Source organism: Balaenoptera acutorostrata, chromosome 20 (genome assembly GCF_949987535.1).
Source record: "Balaenoptera acutorostrata chromosome 20, mBalAcu1.1, whole genome shotgun sequence".
Lineage (NCBI taxonomy): Eukaryota > Metazoa > Chordata > Mammalia > Artiodactyla > Balaenopteridae > Balaenoptera > Balaenoptera acutorostrata.
Window position 1 is genome coordinate 14,756,326 of NC_080083.1, and position 23,134 is coordinate 14,779,459.

Genomic DNA, 23,134 nt, shown 5'->3' on the forward strand with positions numbered 1-23,134 from the left:
TCTGAGCAAAGTTTGGCAAGGGCTTACAGGCACGGGTTGGCCTTTTTTTTGAGGGCCACCAGGAAGAATGCCAAGGAACACCACTGACCCAGCAATGAGGACCCTAGAGGCTGGAGCCTAAGAGGCTGGTCAGCCACGTGGCTGCCTCCTTTCTGGGCCTCAGTTTCCTCATCTGTAAAGGAAGGGGGTTGCTACCCAATCCCCAACATCATTTCCTGTTTAACGTTCAACGACCACATTGGCCAATGTTATGTAACAAGAGCTTTTGTTTCATTGTGATTGCAGTACAAATATACGAAAGAATGTACGCCTTTGTTTAACTTTGAGACTCACCTTTATGCTTGGAATTTCATTCCTCTTTCTACTGGAATTCTGCCAACCATTCATTCATTCATTCTTTCTTTCAATAAATGTTTGTGCCAAATATGTATTAATCAGATCTATCAAATGTACTAAGTATGAACGACACAGTGATGAAGAGCACAAGAAACTGCCCTCAGAAACGTTCTGGTCTGGCAGAACAGAACAGTCACCCCCTCCTGACTGATGATGGTGTGCCTCGCGCTAGGCTGAAGGCTTTTTACTGCGTGGGCCAAAAGGTTCATTCGGTTTTTTCCGTAAGATGGCTCTAGTAGCACTTAGTTGTCTTTAACTTCATTCGAAACAATTTTGTTAGATTGTATGTGACAGCTGTTATATCAGTGTGCATTTTAAAAAAAAAGTTATCGGGCTTCCCTGGTGGCGCAGTGGTTGAGAATCCGCCTGCCAATGCAGGGGACGTGGGTTCGAGCCCTGGTCTGGGAAGATCCCACATGCCGCGGAGCAACTGGGCCCGTGAGCCACAATTACTGAGCCTGCGCGTCTGGAGCCTGTGCTCCGCAACAAAAGAAGCCGCGATAGTGAGAGGCCCGTGCACCGCAATGAAGAGTGGCCCCCGCTCGCCACAACTAGAGAAAGCCCTCGCACAGAAACGAAGACCCAACACAGCCAAAAAAAAAAAAAACAAAAAAAAACAAAACTTCCCTGGTGGTGCAGTGGTTAAGAATCCGCCTGCCAATGCAGGGGACACGGGTTCGAGCCCTGGTCTGGGAAGATTCCACATGCCGCGGAGCAACTAAGCCCGTGCACCATAACTACTGAGCCCACGCTCTAGAGCCTGCGAGCCACAACTACTGAGCCCATGTGCCACAACTACTGAAGCCTGTGCACCTAGAGCCCGTGCTCCGCAACAAGAGAAGCCACCGCAAATAAGAAGCCTGCGCACCGCAATGAAGAGTGGCCCTCACTCACCGCAACTAGAGAGAGCCTGCGCGCAGCAAAGAAGACCCAACGCAGCCAAAAATAAATAAATAAATAATTTTTTAAAAAGGCACCTGGAACAGTTCTTTGCTCAAAAAGATAAAAAGTTTTGGGAAGATGGAATTATGAAGTTGTGTGAAAAATGGCACAAGGCAGTGGAACAAAAGGGTGAATACATTGTTCAAGAAAGTTCTTGGTGAAAATGAAAAATGTGTCTCTTATTTTTACTTAAAAAACTGAAGGCACTTTTTGGCCTACCCAATATATTACGAGTTACCTCAAACCTCCAGGGCAACCCTACAAGTAGGTACTACTATCATTCCCATTTTACAGATGGGGAAACTGAGGCACGGAAAGAGTAAAGTAACTTGCCCGAGGCCTCAAAGGTAGAGAGTAAGGAGAGATGAATCTGAACCAGGTCATCCACAAGAGGGGTCAGCCTCTCTGGCTGCTGTCTGATCAGGTCGTGGGACTTTCAGTTCGCAGAGCTCCTGCTGGCAACCCCAGCCCTATTAGAACCAACACACCAGACATCATTCTATAGTCTCTAAATTTGTATATATCATATATATCATTCATATACATATAGGTATGTCTCATATATTATGTGGTATCTCCCCAGCTAAATTATAAATGCCTTTGAGAGCAGGAACTTTGTCATTAATTTCTCAGCATCCTGACACTGCCTGAGGCAAATGAGATACTCAAAAAACGTGACGAGGAATTAATTCCCTGGTGGTTCAGTGGTTAAAACTCAGCGCATTCTCTACTGTGGGCCCGGGTTCAATCCCTAGTCGGGGAACTAAGATCCTACAAGCCACGTGGTGTGGCCAAAAAAAAAAAAAAATTAAAATTAAAATTTAAAAAAAAACATGTGACTGACCGAGACTGTGCAGTGCCAATACAAAGCAATGAAAAGTGCAAACTTGATTTTTGTAATATAAGCACATATGAAGAGAGAAATCCAGTTTGGGAACGTCTTAGTCCCTGTCATCGCTCCCCGTCTCAACACTGTACAGGAGTGGAAAATCACCAGAGGACTTTCCTTCCCGTTATTTAACAAACAGAAGCCCTTAACCCAGAGTTTCTTCTTTATGATCTAAGGAAGCGTATACAAAATGCATTTCTGCAACCTGGCCCAGGATGAGGTTCTTTAGTTCAACGTTGGCCTCTTTGGTACAAAAAGCATCTGTTTCTTACTATATGGCCCGTCTGGAATCCAGACCCTCTTTCTCATCCCAAGCCCAAGCCCCTGAGAGAGGCCACCATCACCTTGCAAACAGGCCACTGCAGGCGGCTTCCCAGAGTCTTCACACACAAAATTGCAACTCCAACTCAGCATCACCTACGGTGTATTTTCCTGACCATCTGCCGATGGAACTTTTGTTTTCCTTAGAAAAGGTTAAACTGTTCCCCACTGAGCACGAGAAGTCTCTGTCACTCATCAGTTTTCCAACATGCATCATCTCTCTCCATCCCATACTCACTTCCGAGCTGGATCAAATGAACTTTCTCCTTCTCAGCTTTCCCCCTTCATTCCCACATGGTTATTTATATCCAGAATATCTTTCCTTCTTAATCCACTGGACTATCCTCCCCCTCATTTGAAAAGGTCACTTTCAAGTTATTCTTTCCAGAAAGCTTTCTTGAAGTAGGTGGCTGCAAGCTGATTCTTCCCCCCCCCACCCCACGTTTCTTTGCTAGACAAGAAACAATGAGCAAGTTACTCATCCTTCTGAAGATGCCTCTAACTGCTGACTAGATCCAAAGGAGGGGAAGAAGAGCCCTGCACTAAAACGAAGCATTCAAAAACTGGATGCACACTCTTTCAGGCAAGAGTCCCACTATTTTCTTCACATATACTTAAGTTTTCATTACAGAAGTGATTACATCACTTGGAAATCAGTGACCCACCGCCCATAGGCGCCACCATCCCAACATAACAATAAGCAACTTGGGGTATTTATTTCAATCTTTCTTCTTACATAACTGTTTAAACAGTGTTGCAGTCATGGGATCTGTGTAATTTGGGATCTTGCTTTTTTGAATACAATATCTGAAGTATAGCTCTGTGTGCCAGCAAAGGCATTAAATCATGTTCAACAAGATTCTGAGCACTGTAATTTACTTAATCACCCTGTGATGAACATTTAGGACATTTCCAAAGTCTTGCTATCATACACAGCTTTAAAGAATACCTTCATGAAGGTAAGTAAGATGAGGCAAGATCATTGGTTTTGTTGACACATTTAGTCTGCATTTATGACGAACCGTTCAGAAGATATTCTAAATTGACACCAGTTCCCTTTCCATTCTTAAATCAAGCCCCCTTTAAAGGTTTACCAGATCTTTGTAAAGTTTGCTTTTCATAATTTCTATTATCTATTTAATAAATCTATTTAATTCCCATAGCAACCCTTTGATTTTCCATAAGCAACTTGCCTACATGAATCTACCACCGGATGAGTAATAAGTATTCTCAGCTGCCTCATACAGAAAAGAATAAGGAATATTCAGGGGAAAGGGAAAGTGTGTGTGTGATCTGGGTAATCACAGACTTTTGGTGTAATATTTGTATGTTTTTCTCAAAGCAACAGATGCATTCCTATGATGCTGTAGGAGAGTTTTTCTAAGTGGCAGAAATCACATTTCAAATACCTCTTAGGAGCTCACAATCTAAAACAATCCGGCCTAATAAAATGGAGATCCTTCCATAATGAAAATAGTAGTCACAGCCCCTTACTTTTTCTATTTCATAACTTTGGATTCTGGAAGTGATGGATTTTCTAAAAGTGCAGCGTGTTTTAGTAAACAAAAACTTACACTAAATACAAGTTGCCTAATACTAGTTACTACAAAAGGCACAGCATAATACAAATGGCTGGCCTGGGGAAGCCTTTTGTCCCCATATAAATCTGAATACTCTTAGAAGGGGAGACTGACAGCCTCAGAGAACGAACCTCTTAATTTATTCAAACGGCAGGGCACAGAAGTGGGAATTTCACAGACGCTGTCTTCTCATTGCTTTATGTTAGTCCTAGAGGAGGCCCCTCTCAGAGGACAGAGAAAATGCTTTCAAGGTCTCCTTAGCCCACCATACTCTGAGCGTGTCAGGCTAAGTCACTTTCCTTCTGGGGACAGCAGTAGTTTGGGGGGATCCTGTTTCTTGTCTCCATCTTTGTTGGGCTCATTACCAAGGGAGACATGATACCAAGTTATCTATCATAGGGCTATGAAACTACATTTCTAGTCTTTGCCCACCTGAGACAGAAAAACTAGCACCTGTCAGGGAGCCAATGAGCAAGATATGCAAAAGGCTTGGTTAAAAAAAAAACAAAACAAAGTATGTCTGTGTGTCAGGGCCACACACACACATACATGCTTATACACATACAAAATACCTTTTTTTTCTTTTATTGAAGTATAGTTGCTGTATAATATTATATAAGTTATAGGTATATAACAGTGATTCACAATTTTTAAAGGTTATACTCCATTTATAGTTATTATAAAATATTGGCTATATTCCCCATGTTGTGCAATATACCCTTGTAGCTTATTTTATACCTAATAGTTTGTACCTCTTAATCCCCTACCCCTAAATTGCCCCTCCCCCCTCCCCTTTCTCCACTGGTAACCACTAGTTTGTTCTCTGTATCTGTGAGTCTGCTTCTTTTGTTATATTTACTAGTTTGTTGTATTCTTTTAGATTCCACATATAAATGTGGACTCTAAATGTATGTATAAATATCATACAGTATTTGTCTTTCTCTGTCTGACTTATTTCACTTAGCAGAATGCGCTCCAAGTCTATCCATGTTGCTGCAAATGGCAAAATTTCGTTCTTCTTATGGCTGAGTAGTATTTTGTTGGGGGGGTGTGTGTGTGTGTGTGTGTGTGTGTGTGTGTGTGTGTGTGTGTGTGTGTGTGTGTGTGTGTGTGTGTGTGTGTATGTGTATCACACCTTCTTTATCCATTTATCTGTTGATGGAAACTTAGGATGCTTCCATATCTTGGCTATTATGAACAATGCTGCTATGAACCCTGGGGTGCATGTATCTTTTTGAATTAGTGTTTTTGTTTTTTGCAGATATATACCCAGGAGAGAACTGCTGGGTCATAAGGTAGTTCCATTTTTAGCTTCTTGAGTAACCTCCATACTGTTTTCCCAAAATACCTCTGAAGAGACACACAAGAAACTGATAATGGTGGCTGCTTCGGGAAAGGCAAACTATGGCCGACAATGGAAGTGACACTTACTTTTCCCTGCATGCCTTTCGTTTTGTTTGAAATTTCTTCTAACATGTGAAGGCACTATCTTTTCAGAAAATAGAAATTAGTTTCAAATACTAAAATTTGTTTGTGTAAAACAATACTTAAGCATCTACATTTATATATACAGTATATACTTTTTTTTTTTTGGAAGAATATACAAGACACTATTAACAGTGGTTATCTTTGGAAAGAGAATCATTTTTACAACTAACCAGTGAAATGCTGGCTTTCTCTTGGAAATGGGAAAAGTTAGTAAGTGGAAAAACAGTGCTTAAGTATATGCTGAATGAAGGAATACAAATGGCTTTTTAATGTAAATAGCAGTAAAGCCATAATCTGTGCTGTGTATGCACACAGACAAACAAATCCCACTCTCCTCGTGAAGGAGCACCATGTCTTGTTCCAAGGATCTGGATTTACCCTGTAACTACTGCCTCTGTGGCCCTGTCAACTGAAGAACAGACTCAGATGATCTCAGGGAAAATGTCATTACTTGAGCCTTCACAGGAAAGCAGTGCTTCAAAAAGTGTTTAAAAACTAGAGTGTTCCACACCACAGCCCCTGCAAATTAATACTTTCCACAAATCCAAATGAAAGAGAACACGTTCAAGTGGTATTAAGTAGTATTTTACTCTTAAGAACATTTGTAAAAGCTTAAAACAATGCATCCAAGGGCTGAGGCCAGAGACCTTCTGCAAATTTAGGCAAGTGATTTCCACCAGGAAAGTGTTTTAGGCATTTAATTCCAATTCATCTTCGTGCCTAACATTTGAAATGTCAGAATTCTTAGGTGCCAAGTTGTAAAGCACATTACAGATTCATGTGTAATCGTAAATGGGCAAATACACGTGGGCAAGAAAGCAAATGCATTTTAAAACAAGGTAAATTGTTCAAAATAAAGGGGTTAATTCATCCTAAAAAGCCAAATATTAAGAAAAATCTATCTGCACAAGTACGCTGGGTTGCTTTGTCGCTAGTTACTGTCTCTTGCTCATTTTGAAACAAAATGCCACACTTAATTAATTAGCCAGCCCAGTCTCATCCTGCCTGCGCCTGATGGGGAGAAGGAGCATTACAGAAAAGACTCCCTCAGGCTCTATTAGTGCCCTAATGAGACGGTGGGGGGTGGAGGGTGTTGGGATGGGGACAGGGCAGCCACTATTGCCAGGCAGCCTTCAGAAAGCACAGGATCTGGGCCTCCTGGACAAATCAAGCGCTCTCAACTACACACCAGCTGCTGGAGGTGTCTGGCCACAGCTATTCCTACAGGATCTGCCGCAGGAAACAAATGTACCATCGCTCCACGGATACCCAGCTGACCTAGCAACTCTTCCTATAAGGTATGAATTACATCAGAGGGGGAGAAAATGTGCACATTATATCAGCTAACTGCAACCGACATATGGAATATCCATTTTCAAAAGGGCAGAAAGAGGTAGATTCTGCAAACTACAGGTTGGTGAAGTTGACATTGGCCCTTAAGTAAAACCTTGCAGGTTATCACAGTTACTAAACACTTCGGAAAAGAAGTGATCAATTTAGAAGCAAGCATGGGCTCACCAAACACAAAGCATTGCAGACTATCTTCCCCCGAAAGGGAAAGAGCAAATATCTAAGTTATAGCAAGCTACCTATTAAGGTCTCCTAGGATAAACATGTTAACCAGATGGAGAAATGTGGGCCAGAATAATGATACAATTAGGCAGATTTAGAACTGGCTGGATTTGAAGTTGGTTGAACAACTAACCAACAGACCATTATTAGCCCAGAGGAAGCCCCTAGTCATGTGCCCTGGGACTCCATCGCCAGACATAGACAAGGTCTGGAAGGGATCACATAGTTCAAGGTCAGAAGGGGCTATGATCATAGTGGATGACCACACAGGCATAAAAAATATTTCAACAGACTGCAAAAACTCATCAAATCTCAAAAAACTGATTCTTTTTTTTTTTTTTTTTTAAAGTTTTACTTGATTTTATTTATTTATTTATTTATTTATTTATTTATTTATTTATTTTTGGCTGTGTTGGGTCTTCGGTTCGTGCAAGGGCTTTCTCCAGTTGCGGCAAGCGGGGGCCACTCTTCATCGCGGTGCGGGGACCGCTCTTCATCGCGGTGCGCGGGCCTTTCTCTATCGCGGCCCCTCCCGTCGCGGGGCACAGGCTCCAGACGCGCAGGCTCAGCAATTGTGGCTCACGGGCCCAGCTGCTCCGTGGCATGTGGGATCTTCCCAGACCAGGGCTCGAACCCGTGTCCCCTGCATTAGCAGGCAGATTCTCAACCACTGCGCCACCAGGGAAGCCCCAAAAAACTGATTCTTAAAGGTGACAGACACAATACTTGGGACTCTGTTCTCATTTGTTCAGGTAGTAAGGTTGGTGAAAAAGACTTTGGAGTTTTGTTGACCAAAAGGTCTGTGAATCAACACCATGTGATGTGACTGTCAGCCTGAGAGCCACCTGTGCCCCCTAGGTGACCCCCTCCACCTGGACTTCTCAGATACAGGAGGCTAGGACCCTTTTGAACCTAGGACTCAATATTCCACAGACCTAGATAAAGAGGGAAATACAGCTAAGAAAAGGTTGGGAACATGGCAAGTAGACAGACCCAGAGACAAAGACAATTTAAATGAAAGGGAACAACAAATAAATGGTCAGGAGAGGGGGGAAAGATTTGAGATATAGGTACCAAATGCAAAGTGGAGAGCTTATTTGGATTCAAACAAACCAACTGCAACAACAAAAAAATCATGAGACAATTATACAATTGAAATACTGGCTGGATATATGCCGATATGAAGGAATTATTAGATTTTTAAGGTATGATATGATGTTGTGGTTATTTTTTTTTAAAGAGTTACTTAGTGAAATGTTTAAGAAGGAAGTGATATGATGTCTGGGAGTGACTTCAAAGTAATCCAGTGAGGGGTGGGGGCAGTGGGTGTCCCTGAGTTGATTGTTGTATCTGGGCGCTGGGTGCATGGGGATTCCCTATACTATTTTCCCCACCTGTATGGTGTTTGAAGTTTTCCATAATAAAAAGGTAAAAAAAAAAAAAAATGGCGGGAGGAATAGGCACAGACCAGTATCTCTCCCCTCTCCTTTCCCAGCTCAAAAGTGAAAATAGAAGCCACTTAGTAAAAGTGAGCATTCAATTAGTCAAAGAGATAGTCTAGAATCATACCCACATTCAAAGACATGGATATGTCATCACGTCAACAACTGACAAAGAATGATTATAGTCCTAGTAAGAAACTGAAGAGACACCAGATTACATGATAGGCCATTAGAAGGAAAGAGCCAGGTGTTGAAGGTAAAGGGGATACAAAGAAAGAAAAAAGCTGAGAATTCTTCTCTCCTATAATCTGAATAACCATTTAAAAAAATGGAATGGGGACTTCCCTGGTGGTCCAGCAGTTAAGACTCCAGGCTGACAATGCAGGGGAGACCCCGTGTTCCATCCCTGGTCAGGGAACTAGATCCTGCATGCCGCAACTAAAGATCCCGCACACGGCAACGAAGACCCCACGTGCCGCAACTAAAACCCGGTGCAGCCAAATAAATTAAATTAAATTAATCATTTTTTTTTTTAAATGGAGGGACTTCCCTAGTGGCGCAGTGGATAAGAATCCGCCTGCCAATGCAGGGGACACAGGTTTGATCTCTGGGCCAGGAAGATCCCACATGCCGCGTAGCAACTAAGCCCGTGCACCACAACTACTGAAGCCCATGTGCCTAGAGCCCGTGCTCCGAAACAAGAGAAGCCACCTCAATGAGAAGCCCGCGCACTGCAACGAAGAGTAGCCCCCACTCGCCGCAACTAGAGAAAGCCCGAGCGTAGCGATGAAGACCCAACGCAGCCAAAAATAAATAAAAATTAAATCTTTAAAAAAAAATGGAATGGCATAACCAAGCACCTGGGTACACATTCCAGTGACACTATGTACCAGGCACTGTTCTAAACAATTTTCAAATATTAACTCATTTAATCCTTAACAATACAACCCTATAAAGTAGATACTATTATCTCCATTTTACTGACCAGAAACTTAAGAGACACACAAGTTAGGTAATTTGTGTCACAGTCACATTGCTAGAGAGTGACAGAGACAGGATTCAAATCCAGGAAACTTGATCCAGAGTCCATACTCTTATGCACTGTGCAACAGATTTTAAACATCCGCTTATAATGGGGTATTTTTGAAGGTCTGTGGGTTTAAACACTTTTCTAAGTTGCAGTCAAGCATGTGCCCAAAGGTGAAAAAAGGCTGCTCTCAGACCCACATCCACTGCCATTCAGAGCTCAGAGGGCAACACTGTGATTTTGCCTATTGCACGTTGTTCTGCCCAATCTTTATATTTCACATCAAACCCTAAAAAATGAGTAACAGATGAGGCAGCTGTGCTGTGAACCACCACGATCAAAAGAAAACTGTCTTGACCTGATCACGTACAAGGGGGAAAAAAGGCAGCACCTTCTGATTTTAAGCACACTCAATCCATTCAGATTTTCATCCCAGGGATATTGACCAAAAAAGACAAATAAAAAACTGTAAAAAACCGATTCATCTGGATAAAATTCTCCTAGGAAAACAAAGAGGGAAATTCTATCCCTAGAACAGCAAAACTTACCACACCCTATTTTATGACTACTCAACAATGATCCAAGATAAAAGCATTATTAACTGTAGAAATATTACTTGAATTTACCTGTAACTGGGGTCTCAAAATAATCTGAAGGGGAGTGGGTGATAGATGTACTAGAAAGGAATGCTGAACTTTAAGCTTAAATTGTTTTTTAAAAAGGGTTTTCTGAGGTGTAGTTCATACAAAAATCCATTGTATATCTGGTCCAAGAGTTATATGACCAGCAAGCAGCAGAAAATTTATGTTTGCATTTAATCACAGATGCCACAGAACAAAAGTTTCCATTACAGGGTTTCACTACAGAATAACAGCACTCAAGCAACTTTCAATTACTATACTTCTTACTTGTCATAAAGCAGAAAGCACATGTTTGAGATTTCACTGGAAGTTAGAACAGCAGTTTCTGAAAACCTCATAAAAGGGAGGACTGATTTAGTCCTAGGATCTCGGCAGGATACCTGAAGTTCAATTTTGTCTCTGAATAAAAGCACGAAAGCAGCCCCAAGGCTTTGCATAGGATGAAGGGGAGTTGGGGACACTTCACTGGCTGATCTAAAAAAAGCCAAATGATTAAAAGGCCCTTAGAAACCACCACCACGGAAAGGCAGCAACAGAAAAGAGGTTCTGGCTCTCCTGTCTTCCCAGCAACAGCAAATGTTTTAAGTGGTTAAACTATCTCTATCTTATTTCAGAGTCTATCTAGAGTGAATCCACTCAGAAAGCGATTTGTTGAAAAGAGAAGTTTCGGCTCCCTCCTCTTCCCTGGAGAATGTTTGATGTGCACATTTTTTAAGATCCAATTTCTTGAACAGAAAGGACTGAGTTGAATTTAAGAGAGTTCAGCTGAGCCCTTTCTTCCAACACTGAGACCCTGATCTAATAATTGGTTCCCTGTGAATCAATTCTCCAACTCAAACATACTTTGAAAAACTAAAATGCTTAATAGCTACTGATGACTAGTTGCTGGAAGACATAATATGCATGCAGTTTGAGTTCCTTGGAAGAAAGATGCTAGAGAAACACAAACTATTTAGGAAATATAAAAGCATGGAATGATAGGCCTGCAGCTTTTAACTGACTAAGATTTTTGACGTTTCAAAAATGGAGAGGTGAGTCTTTTTCTATTTTTGAGCACAGAATTACAGGGCAACGGAGTTAAACATTCACTTGCTCATGGAAGTACTCTTGAAAGCACTTATTAAGAAACAAAAACAGAATTGGGCGATTGGGATTGACATGTATACACTGATGTGTATAAAATTGATGACTGATTAAAAAAAAAAAGAAACAAAAACAGCCACATACTGTGGGTATATACAATTATACAATTCAATTAGGGTCCAACTCTAATATTAAATGTTAAAATCGAGCTAAGTACCAGTGAAAGTGCACATTCCAACTCACACGACGTGCTTTCTGTGACCATATTATCTGACTGTCAGCACCAAAACACTGATCATCTTCCCCTCCCTTTGGCTGGTTTCTGTCTTCAAGGAGCTTAAGAGTCAAATGAAAAAGACCAAAAAAAAAAAAAAAATCACAAAAGGCGAAGTGCTAAGACATCTATGTACTCCATCTATGGATGTTCACAAAAGCATCCCACCTAGAGAGGAAAGAGACAGGAAAGCTTCTTAGAGCAGGGAAACCAGGACTGATTTTAGAAAGATCCAAACTCAGCCAGGTAGGAGGAAAGAGGACACTGCCCAGGTGGGAGAAGAGGCAGGAGAACAGTCGGGGACCACGCTTTAGAGTTTGGACTTGACCCCAGAGGCTATGAAGAAGTACTGAAAAATTCTTAAGCAGGAGAATGACAAGATCAAAGTTGTGTTTTTGAACTTGTCATTCCATTCCAGAAACAGTCCAGAGCAGTACTGCTCAAGGTGGGTCTGTAGCCCAGTAGTAATCCATCAGTTCTTTGTTACTGGTCCATGACAGGGCAGGTACAGAAATGGAGAGTGAGCACCAGAATTGTTTACAGCAGCTCAACATTCCAGCAACATCCAAGCTTGTGACCAATGGTCTCATCTTGTGGAACAGGACAGAGACCAGTCTGTGTGTTGTCAACCCAGTGGGAAGTTGTATGTGGTTCAAGCTGTACAGTAGTCCTGTATAACAGGGCCACGTGTGGGTGTGTGACTGATTGGAAATTAACACAACAAAAGGAAACAGATCCTTGATTATAGACAGTTTGAGAAGCTCTAGTCTTGAGAATCAGGGGTCAGCACTGGAAGCAAAGAGCCCATGGAGGAGGCTGCTGTGGTCCAGATGAAATATGAACTCAAGCAGGGATGGTAGGAATGGAGAGAAAGGGTCAGAGTTGAGAACTGTTAAGGAGATCAACAGGGCTCAGTGCCTTTTATTTTTTTATTTTTTAAAATTTATTTATTTTATTTTATTTTTGGCTGCATTGGGTCTTCATTGCTGCGCACGGGCTTTCTCTAGTTGGGGCGAGCGGGGGCTACTCTTTGTTGCAGTGCACCGGCTTCTCATTGCAGTGGCTTCTCTTGTTGCTGAGCATGGGCTCTAGGTGTGTGGGCTTCAGGAGTTGTGGCTCACGGGCTCCAGAGCGCAGGCTCAGTAGTTGTGGAGCACGGGCTTAGTTGCTCCGCGGCATGTGGGATCTTCTCAGACCAGGGCTCGAACCTGTGTCCCCTACATTGGCAGGCGGATTCTTAACCACTGTGCCACCAGGGAAATCCCTCAGTGCCTTTTAGATGTGAGGGGTGGGAGAGAATCAAGGATGACTCCTGAGACTCAAGAACTCTTAGTCACTTTTTAAATAATGGCAAGATGTAAAGCAACAGTGTGCAAGAGCTTCGTAAAAGTCAGGATCAGCAAAAAGATTCTGAATTCATAGCTCTTTTCTTTGAGTGCCTTTGAATAAGTATAATGATAAATTAATGAAATACAGAAACCTAAACACCCCGGTGGTTAACACTGAGCACCACTGGGGATTCAGAACATGAAAAAAGAACACATCCTATGCCAAGCTTACACTCTCCCCCTGAAACAAAATCGTGCAGTAAGGAGCCCAGACTAGTTCAGAATGGGGCAAGCTGGAACCCTGGGGTCCCAGGTCCTAACAGTAAATAAAGAAGAACCCCCGCCCCCGGCCATCCCCCCAACTGAGGGACTTGTTCATCCCCCACCCCAGCTGTATACAACACAAAGCCTTCTTTCTCCAATTTGCGCAGATATTAAAACAAGGCCTCAAACCACAAGGAACAGTGATAAAAAGGGGGTAGGGGCGGAGGAAACGGGTAAATGAAATCAATGACCCTAACCTCAAAACCCACTGCTTTCCTCTGTGCTCGGGTTCATATCCCAACCCGTATCAGGAGACAAATGGATCAACAAAAGCTGTGGACAGCTGGTCCATCAGGCCTGAGCCGCTAACTAGAAGACAAGTATTAAATCCGCAAATGGCGACAGGTCTGAACAAACCTATCCTACAACATTCCAGAGCTGGGAAGGGAGGTGGCTCTGTGTTACGGGGGTGAGGCTTCTACAGCTCCAGAGACCAGAGCGGGCACCGTCCATTTCCCACGCGAAAGAGCAGCGATCCTGCAGCCCCCAAGCCGCCCAGATTTGAGCAGCTAGGATCAGCAGAGGACACGCCTAATGGCTTTGGCAAACCACAAAAACGATCACCCAAGCACGTAATTAATCTCTCTCAAGAAGAGTGCCCCATCATCTGAAAGCTGTTCTCCTGTATCATGCCTGGCTTCCCTGATTTGCTGTCTCAAGTTTCACTGGCAGATATAAGTACGAAGCTCAATAAATATCAGTGCTATCAGTATTTTAAGGAACGATGTTTGTTATATTCATTTGCTTTTGTTTCATTTTTCTAGATCTTTCTCCTCCATTGTAAGCTCTTCTAGGGCAATTCTTTCAACTCCTTGCTCATATCCCCTTGTATGCTTATAAAAGTCATTTGTTTGAAAAGTTAAAAATATGCCTCATAACAGTTTTGGAATTCTGTAATGTGATATATTCCAAAGGCTCACACTATAAAACGAATTACTGAAGTTCATGGTCATTTAGTAACAAATAATAATTGCTAGCACTTATTGAGCACGTACTATATGCCAGGCACGTGTATATTATCTTGTGTAGTCTTTACAACAATGCTGTAAGGCAGATGCTGTTGTCATCTCTATTTTATAGGTGAGGAACCCAAGACACAGAGAGATAGGATAACTTGCACAAGGTCACACAGCTAATAAATGGCAGAGCCAGGATCTAAAGGACAAGAGTCTGTATTTTCAGCCATTACACTAGACAGCTTCATTATGCAGAGAAGAAAAATGAGATTAAAAAATACATTACAAATAATGGAATAAGGAAAAAGCCTCTCAAGGAAAATTGCTCTTATTACTTTAATCAGACTGTTGTCTTTTATTAGATGGATCCAAGTCCTGGAAACACAGTCAACAGAGGGAGCCTGTCCTGGCTGGTCCAGGCTCCTTATGTGGAAGGCAGAAAACGCCAATATTCAAAGCGGTGCCTTTTTGCCATCTTTTACCACCTCGAAAGTCATTTGTCAGTGTTGTAGAAATCATTCTCTTAGTGGCTAGGGTATTTGGATTGAGGGAGAAAGCACTGGGAGAGATAGAGCTGTAAGACTGTTGGGGTTGGTACCAAATCTCACCCCATCCAAAGAGCCAAAGTGATTCAGGTGAATTCTAGGCCAAGCCTCTGATTTAGTCTGAACCAGAATCACCCAGAGCAAACAACCCTGGAGGGGTACAGGAAGATACCACTTCCCCTGGCCGGAGCAGGTGGACCAGAGATGCTAGACCAAAGGCCCTAACTCTGCCGCTCTCCTGCTCTGACTTTCTCGTCCCCTTTCTGTGGGGCAGGAAGTTCTGGGACCACGCCAGAGCCCACCAAACCTGTCCAGATCAACACCAGCAATACTGAACTTCCCTGGTGGCACAGTGGTTAAGAATCCAACTGCCAGTGCAGGAGACATGGGTTTGATCCTTGGTCCGGGAAGATCCCACATGCCGCAGAGCAACTAAGCCCGTGCGCCACAGCTACTGAGCCTGTGCTCTAGAGCCCGCGAGCCACAACTACTGAAGCCCTCACGCCTAGAACCCGGGCTCTGCAACAAGAGAAGCCACTGCAATGAGAAGCCCTCGCACCACAACGAAGAGTAGCCTCCGCTCACCGCAACTAGAGAAAGCCCACGCGCAGCAACGAAGACCCAACGCAGCGAAAAATAAATAAATACATTTATATATATATATAAAAAAAAAAGACCAGTGGTACTGCATCCTTTGATGTCAGGGCACGAACACTGACCAAATGTTTTCCATCAGGCATCCAGCCCAGGCAAAGCTGAGCCCTGTGTCTCTAATACCAAAACCAGTGCTTTCCTCTGTGATGCTGAAGCAGATCCCAAAGATCAACTCTCCAGTTTTGACAACTAAGTAACCCATATTAGTCTAAAGGGATAGATCAAATCCCAAAAGTCCGAATCTTCACCACTTTCCAACTATTCATCACATTTTCTCTCCAGAAATCTGAAAAATGCCTATCAACAAAACAAAAAACAAACCTACTTATTGAAACAAATCTAACTGCCTTAACTTCAAGATTATATGTTTCCTGAAAACACGGCTCTTATAAAAGCACTCAGAGTTCTGTTATCATCTAATTACAATTTCTATACAGCTCGTTATGTGTGCTTAGAAGCCAAAAAGTGAAGCTTCAATTACTTTTGTACCAACCACTAAAGCAAGTAGAAACAGGACAACCTTCCACAAAGAATTTTTTTTAAAAAGATGCTGGAATCCTGTTATTTGGTGTTCTCTCACAGTTCCAAGCAAGGTGAGAGGAGCCATGCAAAACGCAGTTTTAAACTCTTGGCCATCCTGAGACTTTCTTACTATATAAAGGGGAAATTAATAAAAGAAGAAAAAGAGAAATACCACACTGCATTTTCTTTCCCTACCATAATTTTTCAATTTTCTTTAGAGAAATGCCAGCCAATAACTAATTAGAACCATATCCTTTGTTATCCCAGTGGGAAGTATACCAATGGATTTAAGAACAAATGTTAATGAGAACTTAAAAAAATTAGTAATCTGGAACTTTGGTTTCCCTTCAGTGTAAAAACAAAATTCTCTCCTTTAATGCTATTTTTATAGTTGGTGAAACAACATGGACAGAATCCATCAACAAGAAGCTAAGCTGTCTAGCCAGTGAGCACCCTGAACCGCGGGTGCCCTGGGTTTTTCACTGCTGTTATCACAGAATTGGCATCCCAAGATCACAGATTTCTAAGCACCCCAATTTCAAATAAGAGAAACAAAAACTCAAAGTTACAGAAAAGGAATTTGTTTTACATCTCTTTGGTTTCAAGGGGGAAAATAATTTCTTCCAAAGTGAGTACATAGCTGTTGTAATTTCCAAGAGTATATTTTCCATATGAAACATAGCTGAAGTTCTTTTACCTGGTATATCACCACAAATAAGAATATTTCTAGGATCAAATCTTGAGTTGCCTATTCATGAACTTCAAGGAGCAGAAACTACCTCCTCGAAAACTGGACTTGTTTTATTTTTTTAATAAACGTGTTTATTTTATTTATTTATTTTTGGCTGCGTTGGGTCTTCCTTGCTGCACGTGGGCTTTCTCTAGTTGTGGCGAGCGGGGGCTACTCTTCTTTGAGGTACGCGGGCTTCTCACTGCGGTGGCTTTTCTTGTTGCGGAGCACGGACCCTAGGCGCGCGGGCTTCAGTAGTTGTGGCTCCAGGGCTCTAGAGCGCAGGCTCAGGAGTTGTGGCGCACGGGCTCCTCGGCATGTGGGATCTTCCCCCACCAGGGCTCGAACCCGTGTTCCCTGCATTGGCAGGCGGATTCTTAACCACTGCGCCACCAGGGAAGCCCTGGACTTGTTTTAGACAACAAAGTGAACTGTAGAATGAGTCAGAAAAGCTCTGAGCAAAAATAAATTTTTAAGATGGTAACGCACCATGGTTTGGGCACGGGCCAGCAATCTGAACTGTATTTTCAAATGAGGTTCTGCCCTGTGTCATCCAGACTCTCATTCTGGGGGAATTAGCAAGTCCAGGCTGGAGACACAGACCACTTTTTCTTCATGCAAAAGGACTGGCCAGAGCGCAGTGAACTAGGCACGGCCTATGTCATATCAGATATTCTCCTTTTTGGAAAAAAAGCTTTAAGCATTTACAAAACATCTCAATTTGCCCCATATTTTTACTATCCAGCAAATTTATTTCCCCCACTTGTTGTGGAGGAAAACACAACAATACGCCTTAGGTCTGTAACATTTTACCATCACTGTGTATTTGCAAAAGATAGAATTCATTTGTACTGTCCAATAAGGACATTATTTTACATGGGCTTTGGTCTACAACAGAAAATGGACATAACAATGAAAATACTTCTTGATAATTCACTTTCTAGACATTACTCCTCCCCAAAAGGATCATAAAAACCACCACCAAGGAAAACAAAGGATTCCCATGTTTTAAAGCGAAAAAGGACTGGCTATTCATATTCAGGCACCATATAAATCAAATATGGGCAAGATCACCTAAAAAGTGGTTAAAACGCCAAGTTTTGCCTCTGTGTGGTTAGTGAGCCCATGTTTCTCCAATGTTAAATTTACAAACTGTATTTGTTAAACTGTATTTCATACTTTAAATACCAAGTCTGTACCTTACACTGCTTCCATGGATGATTTACTCGAGACATACAGGGTCACAGTCTAAGCCTTTTACTCTCACTAAGTTTAAATCATGCTTCTCAACAAGATTCTGTACGCATTAAAGCAGCACATGGCAGCCCTAAACGCCCCCAGAAGAGCCCTTCTCCTGTCCACTCCATAAAATGAGAGTTTCCTCCGGAAAGGAAGGGGCTGGATTCACACGTTGCATCAGGCATACTAATTAAGCAAAAGCGCTCCAAAACTTTTTCTGTTTCGATTCATGGCAAAATTTCCTGAATTCGTTTTATTAAAACAGACATCTTCATCCAACAGACACACTCAAAAATCCAAGCTAATTTCAGCAGCAAACGGGGTGGGGTGGGGGCGGGGGGCGGCGGGAGATGAGAAGTTGACAGCGAGGTATAAATTTCCCCCAATCCTCGTTCTTCCGGTCAATCTGCACCTATGGGATCGGTTCAGCATTTAATTCGATGTCAAGGCAACACTGGCCCACCAACCAAGCAACTAAGAGCTGCACGGACGGGTCTGGTCCGGTGCCCGAGAGGCATATAGGGAGGATGGCTGGACAGCCAGACAATGAAAAGCTCCCCGGGGGCCACTAGTTCAGCCCAGGGTAGGGGTGGGGGGCGGAGGGAAGGCGAAGGCAGACGAGCGAGCTCCCTTCTCGCCCGAAGCCACGGTCAGCGGCCGACCCCCCCCCCCCCCCCCAACAAGGGCGGCTGGCGGCCTGGCCTCGGCCTCCGGGTCCCCGGCCACAGCCGGAGGAAGCCCCAGACAAGCCGATTTCTCTCGGAAAGAGAGGAAACTTCCTTGTTCAGGCATTATGGGTAGGGGGCTAGCGCCCTCCCCCACCACCACAGGTATCCGCGGGGAGTCTAGCGCTGAGGGAAGGAAGCGGCCCCTCCCCGCGCCTCTGCCTGGGGGTGGGGGTCACCGAGTCGCGACCCCCGAGCGCAGCCACCCCCTACGCGAGGCTTCCCACCATGGGGGAACCGGGCTCTCGACTCCCCAGGACGCGAGTCGGGGTCCCGGGGGTTTCAAACTTCCCCAGCGGGCGCGGCCTGGCACCGGCACCGAGTAGTTGCCGCGGGAGCCGCTAGCCGGCGAGGTCCCGGGACGGGGAGGCGGGCAGAGGCAGGGGACGCTGAGGGGCAGGAGGGGAAGCTCGTACACGACGGAGGAGGGGTCGGAAGGGGCGCCGGGGGGTGGGGGGGGCGCAGCGAGGACCCGGCTCCCGGGAACTCGCGGGCTGCGCACCCAGGCCGGGGACGCCGACGAGGCCGGCGCCGCTCACCTTCCTGTGCTTCTCCTTGTAGGGCAGCGCCAACCACGGCATGTCCCGCACGAAGTCCTGCCACTGCCGCTGGTCCTGGTCCGAGGACACGAAGACGATCTCCAGGCGGCGCCGCGGCTCGGGTTCCGCCGCCGCCCCGGCCCCCGGCCCCGGGCCGGCCCCAGCCCCTGGCCCGGCCGCCGCGTCCCCCCGCAGGCGGCCGTAGAAGGCGGCCAGGCTGGCGCTGAGCTGCGCGCAGGGGGCGCTCAGGCTACAGCCGAAGTAGAGCCCGAGCAGCGAGATGCCGCGGGCAGCCAGCGAGTGCACGTCCACCTCCTCGCCGCCGCCCGTCACCAGCTTCTCGCCCAGCAGCTCCTCCAGGAAACCCGACATCCTGGCCCACCGCTGCCCGGGCACGGGGGCACCCGGGCAGGCAGGCGGCGGCGACCGCGCTCCCTCGGTCCGCGCGGCGGGCAGAGGCGGCGGCGGCGGCGACAGCGGCGGCGGCGGCGGCGGCGGCGGCGGGCACTGGGGAAAAGAAAGCCCCGCCCGTGGGGCCCGCCCACGCCACGCCCCCTTTGTAACAGTGCTAGCCGCCTAGGCACTGGCTGCTGCAGAGGGCGTAGGGGGCGCGGGCTCCCGCCGCGTGGCCAAAGTGCTCGGGAGACAACCCTGGCGGAGGACTTTCCATCTTCACACAATGTTACCTTCATCAGGCTAGGTCTTGCTCGGCACTTACTTCTCTGTATGTTTTGTGTTCTCTACTATAAGAGGACTGGAGGACGCCACCTCTTTTATTTCTTGTGTAGCTTCTGATCTAGCTAGGCACATGGGAGGGAATCCACCATAAGTACTTGTGGGTTGATCGCAGGTCTCACTGTGGGATTTCAGTCCCCAGGTCGCCGCGGCCATTCCTCACCAGCGACTGGCTCTCTTCCATCTCCACAAATATAGGGACCAGATGCCACGGCATCTCTAAATCGAAGCTGGCTGCTTTCCTGAACCGGTTCCGTGGCTTCTATTAAATCTGTTGATAGCTGAGAAAAATTCTAGGGATTTTTTTTTTCCCCAGCTGGCAAGACGCTACCCTATGCTTAGAGAGAACCTGGATTAAACAGGTGATCTGTGGCAAGTCTTCCGGCCTCCCCACCCCGACACACACACAGTCGAAAAAATAAAATGTACACCATGTCCACCCGCAACAGAGGAACAACAGTGTGTCAGCTCAGCTACCAACAGCCCAGTGAAAGGATGGGACGCCCCTCTCACAGCCCTCCACCAGCCCTTTGCAAGTTATTTCTTGGGCATCTACCGCCATCTAGTGGAAAGGGTGAAAAAGAAAACGAGATACTGGCAGCCAAGCAGAATGTTTATATTTTATAGCGGCTTTCCACACACGCAAACACACACACACAAATCATAGCCTGCTTTACAAAAGTTCATTTAAACCTCAGAATATAACTGCAAGCTTTTGGCACACACATAAATCTTCACGCTTAAGGTTCCCAATTTTCTGGGATAGAACATGGAATTGTACTAGTTTTCAGTTCAGTGAAATGTTACCACATAAAGCGGTGAAAGAGGTGGAGGTGGAGGTGGACGCCACGAGCGGACTGGCAATCTCTTGAAATGATATCCACTTTCTTAGTATCCACCTAACACTGCTGCTCATTTCACAAGTAGGATCTTTGGACTGAGGATTGCCTTTAGGCAGGCAAGAAACCTATGATAAAGGCGAATTCCAAGCTCATTTTTAGTGTCATGCCAAAATTCTGTGTGACTGCAGGGACAGTATTATTATCCAACACATGGAAAGCATCACTTTTTAGTGAAAACATGTAAAAGCTATTAACATAGCAGACATTAAGTTGTTAGATATCTTTTTAAATACTGAAAGTGGGTTAAAGTGTTTTATTTTCTCATCCAAATCATATTTGAAACACCCGTGGGTGGGTTACATCAGGCCCCATCCAAAGCATGTGAGACAGATAGATTCCTACACCCTGACGTTTTCAAGTGAACACTGAAGATATGGAAGAGAACCATAAGCATCCTATGGAAGACGAGGGACAAAGTATTTGGTGTGGAGGGAGGTGAGGAGGGAATTAGGGGGGATTGCAAATTGGGGAAATAGTGAAGTCATTATTAGAGTACTTAACTTTGGTATACTATACACAAGTCTGTATAAAGAGGTGGTATGTTCAGCATTTTCCTTTTATTATTTGACAGGAAAACACTTTCTACTGGAGTGTGTCCAAACCAGCATCTGGCACCTGGGAAAGTGAGAGTTTGAACATACCGCACATGAAATATAAATAAAATTTAGAGAATTGTTGGTGCAGCAGGCCTTGGTTAGATGCCAAATACTGCAGCTGCCTTTTAAAGGGGTGTGGAAAGAGGGGATTTGCAATGGAAATGATTCCAAAATCATAGTTCTAGTGGGTGTTTGTTATGAGAAGAAGCCTGAGGAGACTCACTGGGCTTCCTGTAAAGAATAGCTAACATCCTTTGGCTTATGGAAAGCACTCTCTCTGCATACACGGTTCAAGAGACCCACTTAAAGAAAATGTCCCAACTGGTATTTAGCTAGTTATGTTACATGAATTGACCTGCTGTTCTGCAAATTATTGTTGTTTTAAAATATGTGTTAAGGAGCCACAACGTACCTGACATTTGTAGCACATACACATTACAGTTTTCCTTTGGGGAAACTGCATTCTAAGGCACATGATGTCATACAAAACATGCACAGAACAAATACATATTTGTCACCTTTCAGATTCATAAATCACATTCCTTGGTCTTCAGTTATAGTAGCATAAGTGCACAGAGATGTACATGTACAGATAGTTATTGATACACTGGTGAAATCAGAAAAAGACTGGAAAACTGGAAAGAGCCTAACTATGTCTCAATGAGGAGGATTAAAGGATGACATTCATCATTTGGGATACAATCTAGTCATTGAAAAGAATTAAGGAGATTTCTATGTACACTGTATCAGTCTGTGCTCTCCAGAGAAAGAGAACCAATACAGAGAGAGATTTGCTATAAGGAATTGGTTCACATGATTACGGAGGCTGAGAAGTCCCAAGGTCTGCAGTCAGCAAGCTGGAGACTCAGAAGAACTGATGGTATAGTTAGTTCCAGTCTGAGTCCAAAGACCGGAAAATCAGGGGAGCTGATGGTGTAAGTTCTAGTCTGTATTGAGTCCAAAGGCAGGAGAAGACCTATGTCCCAGCTCTAAGACAGGCAGAGAGAGTGAATTCTCCATTACTTTTTATTCTATCCAGGCCTTCAGCTGATTGGATGAGGCCCACCCACATGGGGAAGGCAATCTGCTTTACTCAGTCTACTGTTTTACATGTTAATCTCATCCAGAAACACCCTCACAGACACACCCAGAATAATGTTTAACCAAATATCTGGGTACTTGGGACTTCCCTGGTGGCACAGTGGTTAAGACTCCGTGTTCCCAATGCAGGGGGCCTGGGTTCGATCCCTGGTCAGGGAACTAGATCCCGCCTGCATGCCACAACTAAGAGTTCACATGCCGCAACTAAGAGTTTGCATGCCACAACTAAGGAGCCAGGTGAGCTGCAACTAAGAAGCCTGCATGCCACAACTAAGGAGCCTGCCTGCCGCAACTAAGAGCTGGCACAACCAAATAAATAAATAAATATTTTTTAAAATATCTGGGTACTCCGTGCCCCAGTCAATTTGACACATAAAATTAAACATCACACGTCTACCCCTTGTCAACTTGGCACCCATATGCATCTCCTTAAACCATACTTACTCTCCAAATAAAAACAATAACAAGATCATAATCCTGCCTAAAATGATACAAGTATCCTGTATACAAGCAAAAATGCACTGACTCCATCCCCATAAGAGACGGTAAAGTCGTTGAGGATGTTTACTCACCTGGATATCCC

General features: G+C 44.4%; 1 protein-coding gene across 1 annotated transcript in view; it reads right to left on the reverse strand.

The window, feature by feature from the left end:
• Positions 1–19,718, reverse strand: part of NXN (nucleoredoxin) — a 141,685-nt gene extending 121,967 nt beyond the window's left edge. The window contains exon 1 of the mRNA XM_057535627.1: positions 19,218–19,718. Coding sequence (XP_057391610.1) covers positions 19,218–19,589 — 372 coding nt within the window. The 5' untranslated portion in view covers positions 19,590–19,718. The remainder of the gene's footprint in view (positions 1–19,217) is intronic.
• Positions 19,719–23,134: the final 3,416 nt, after the last annotated feature.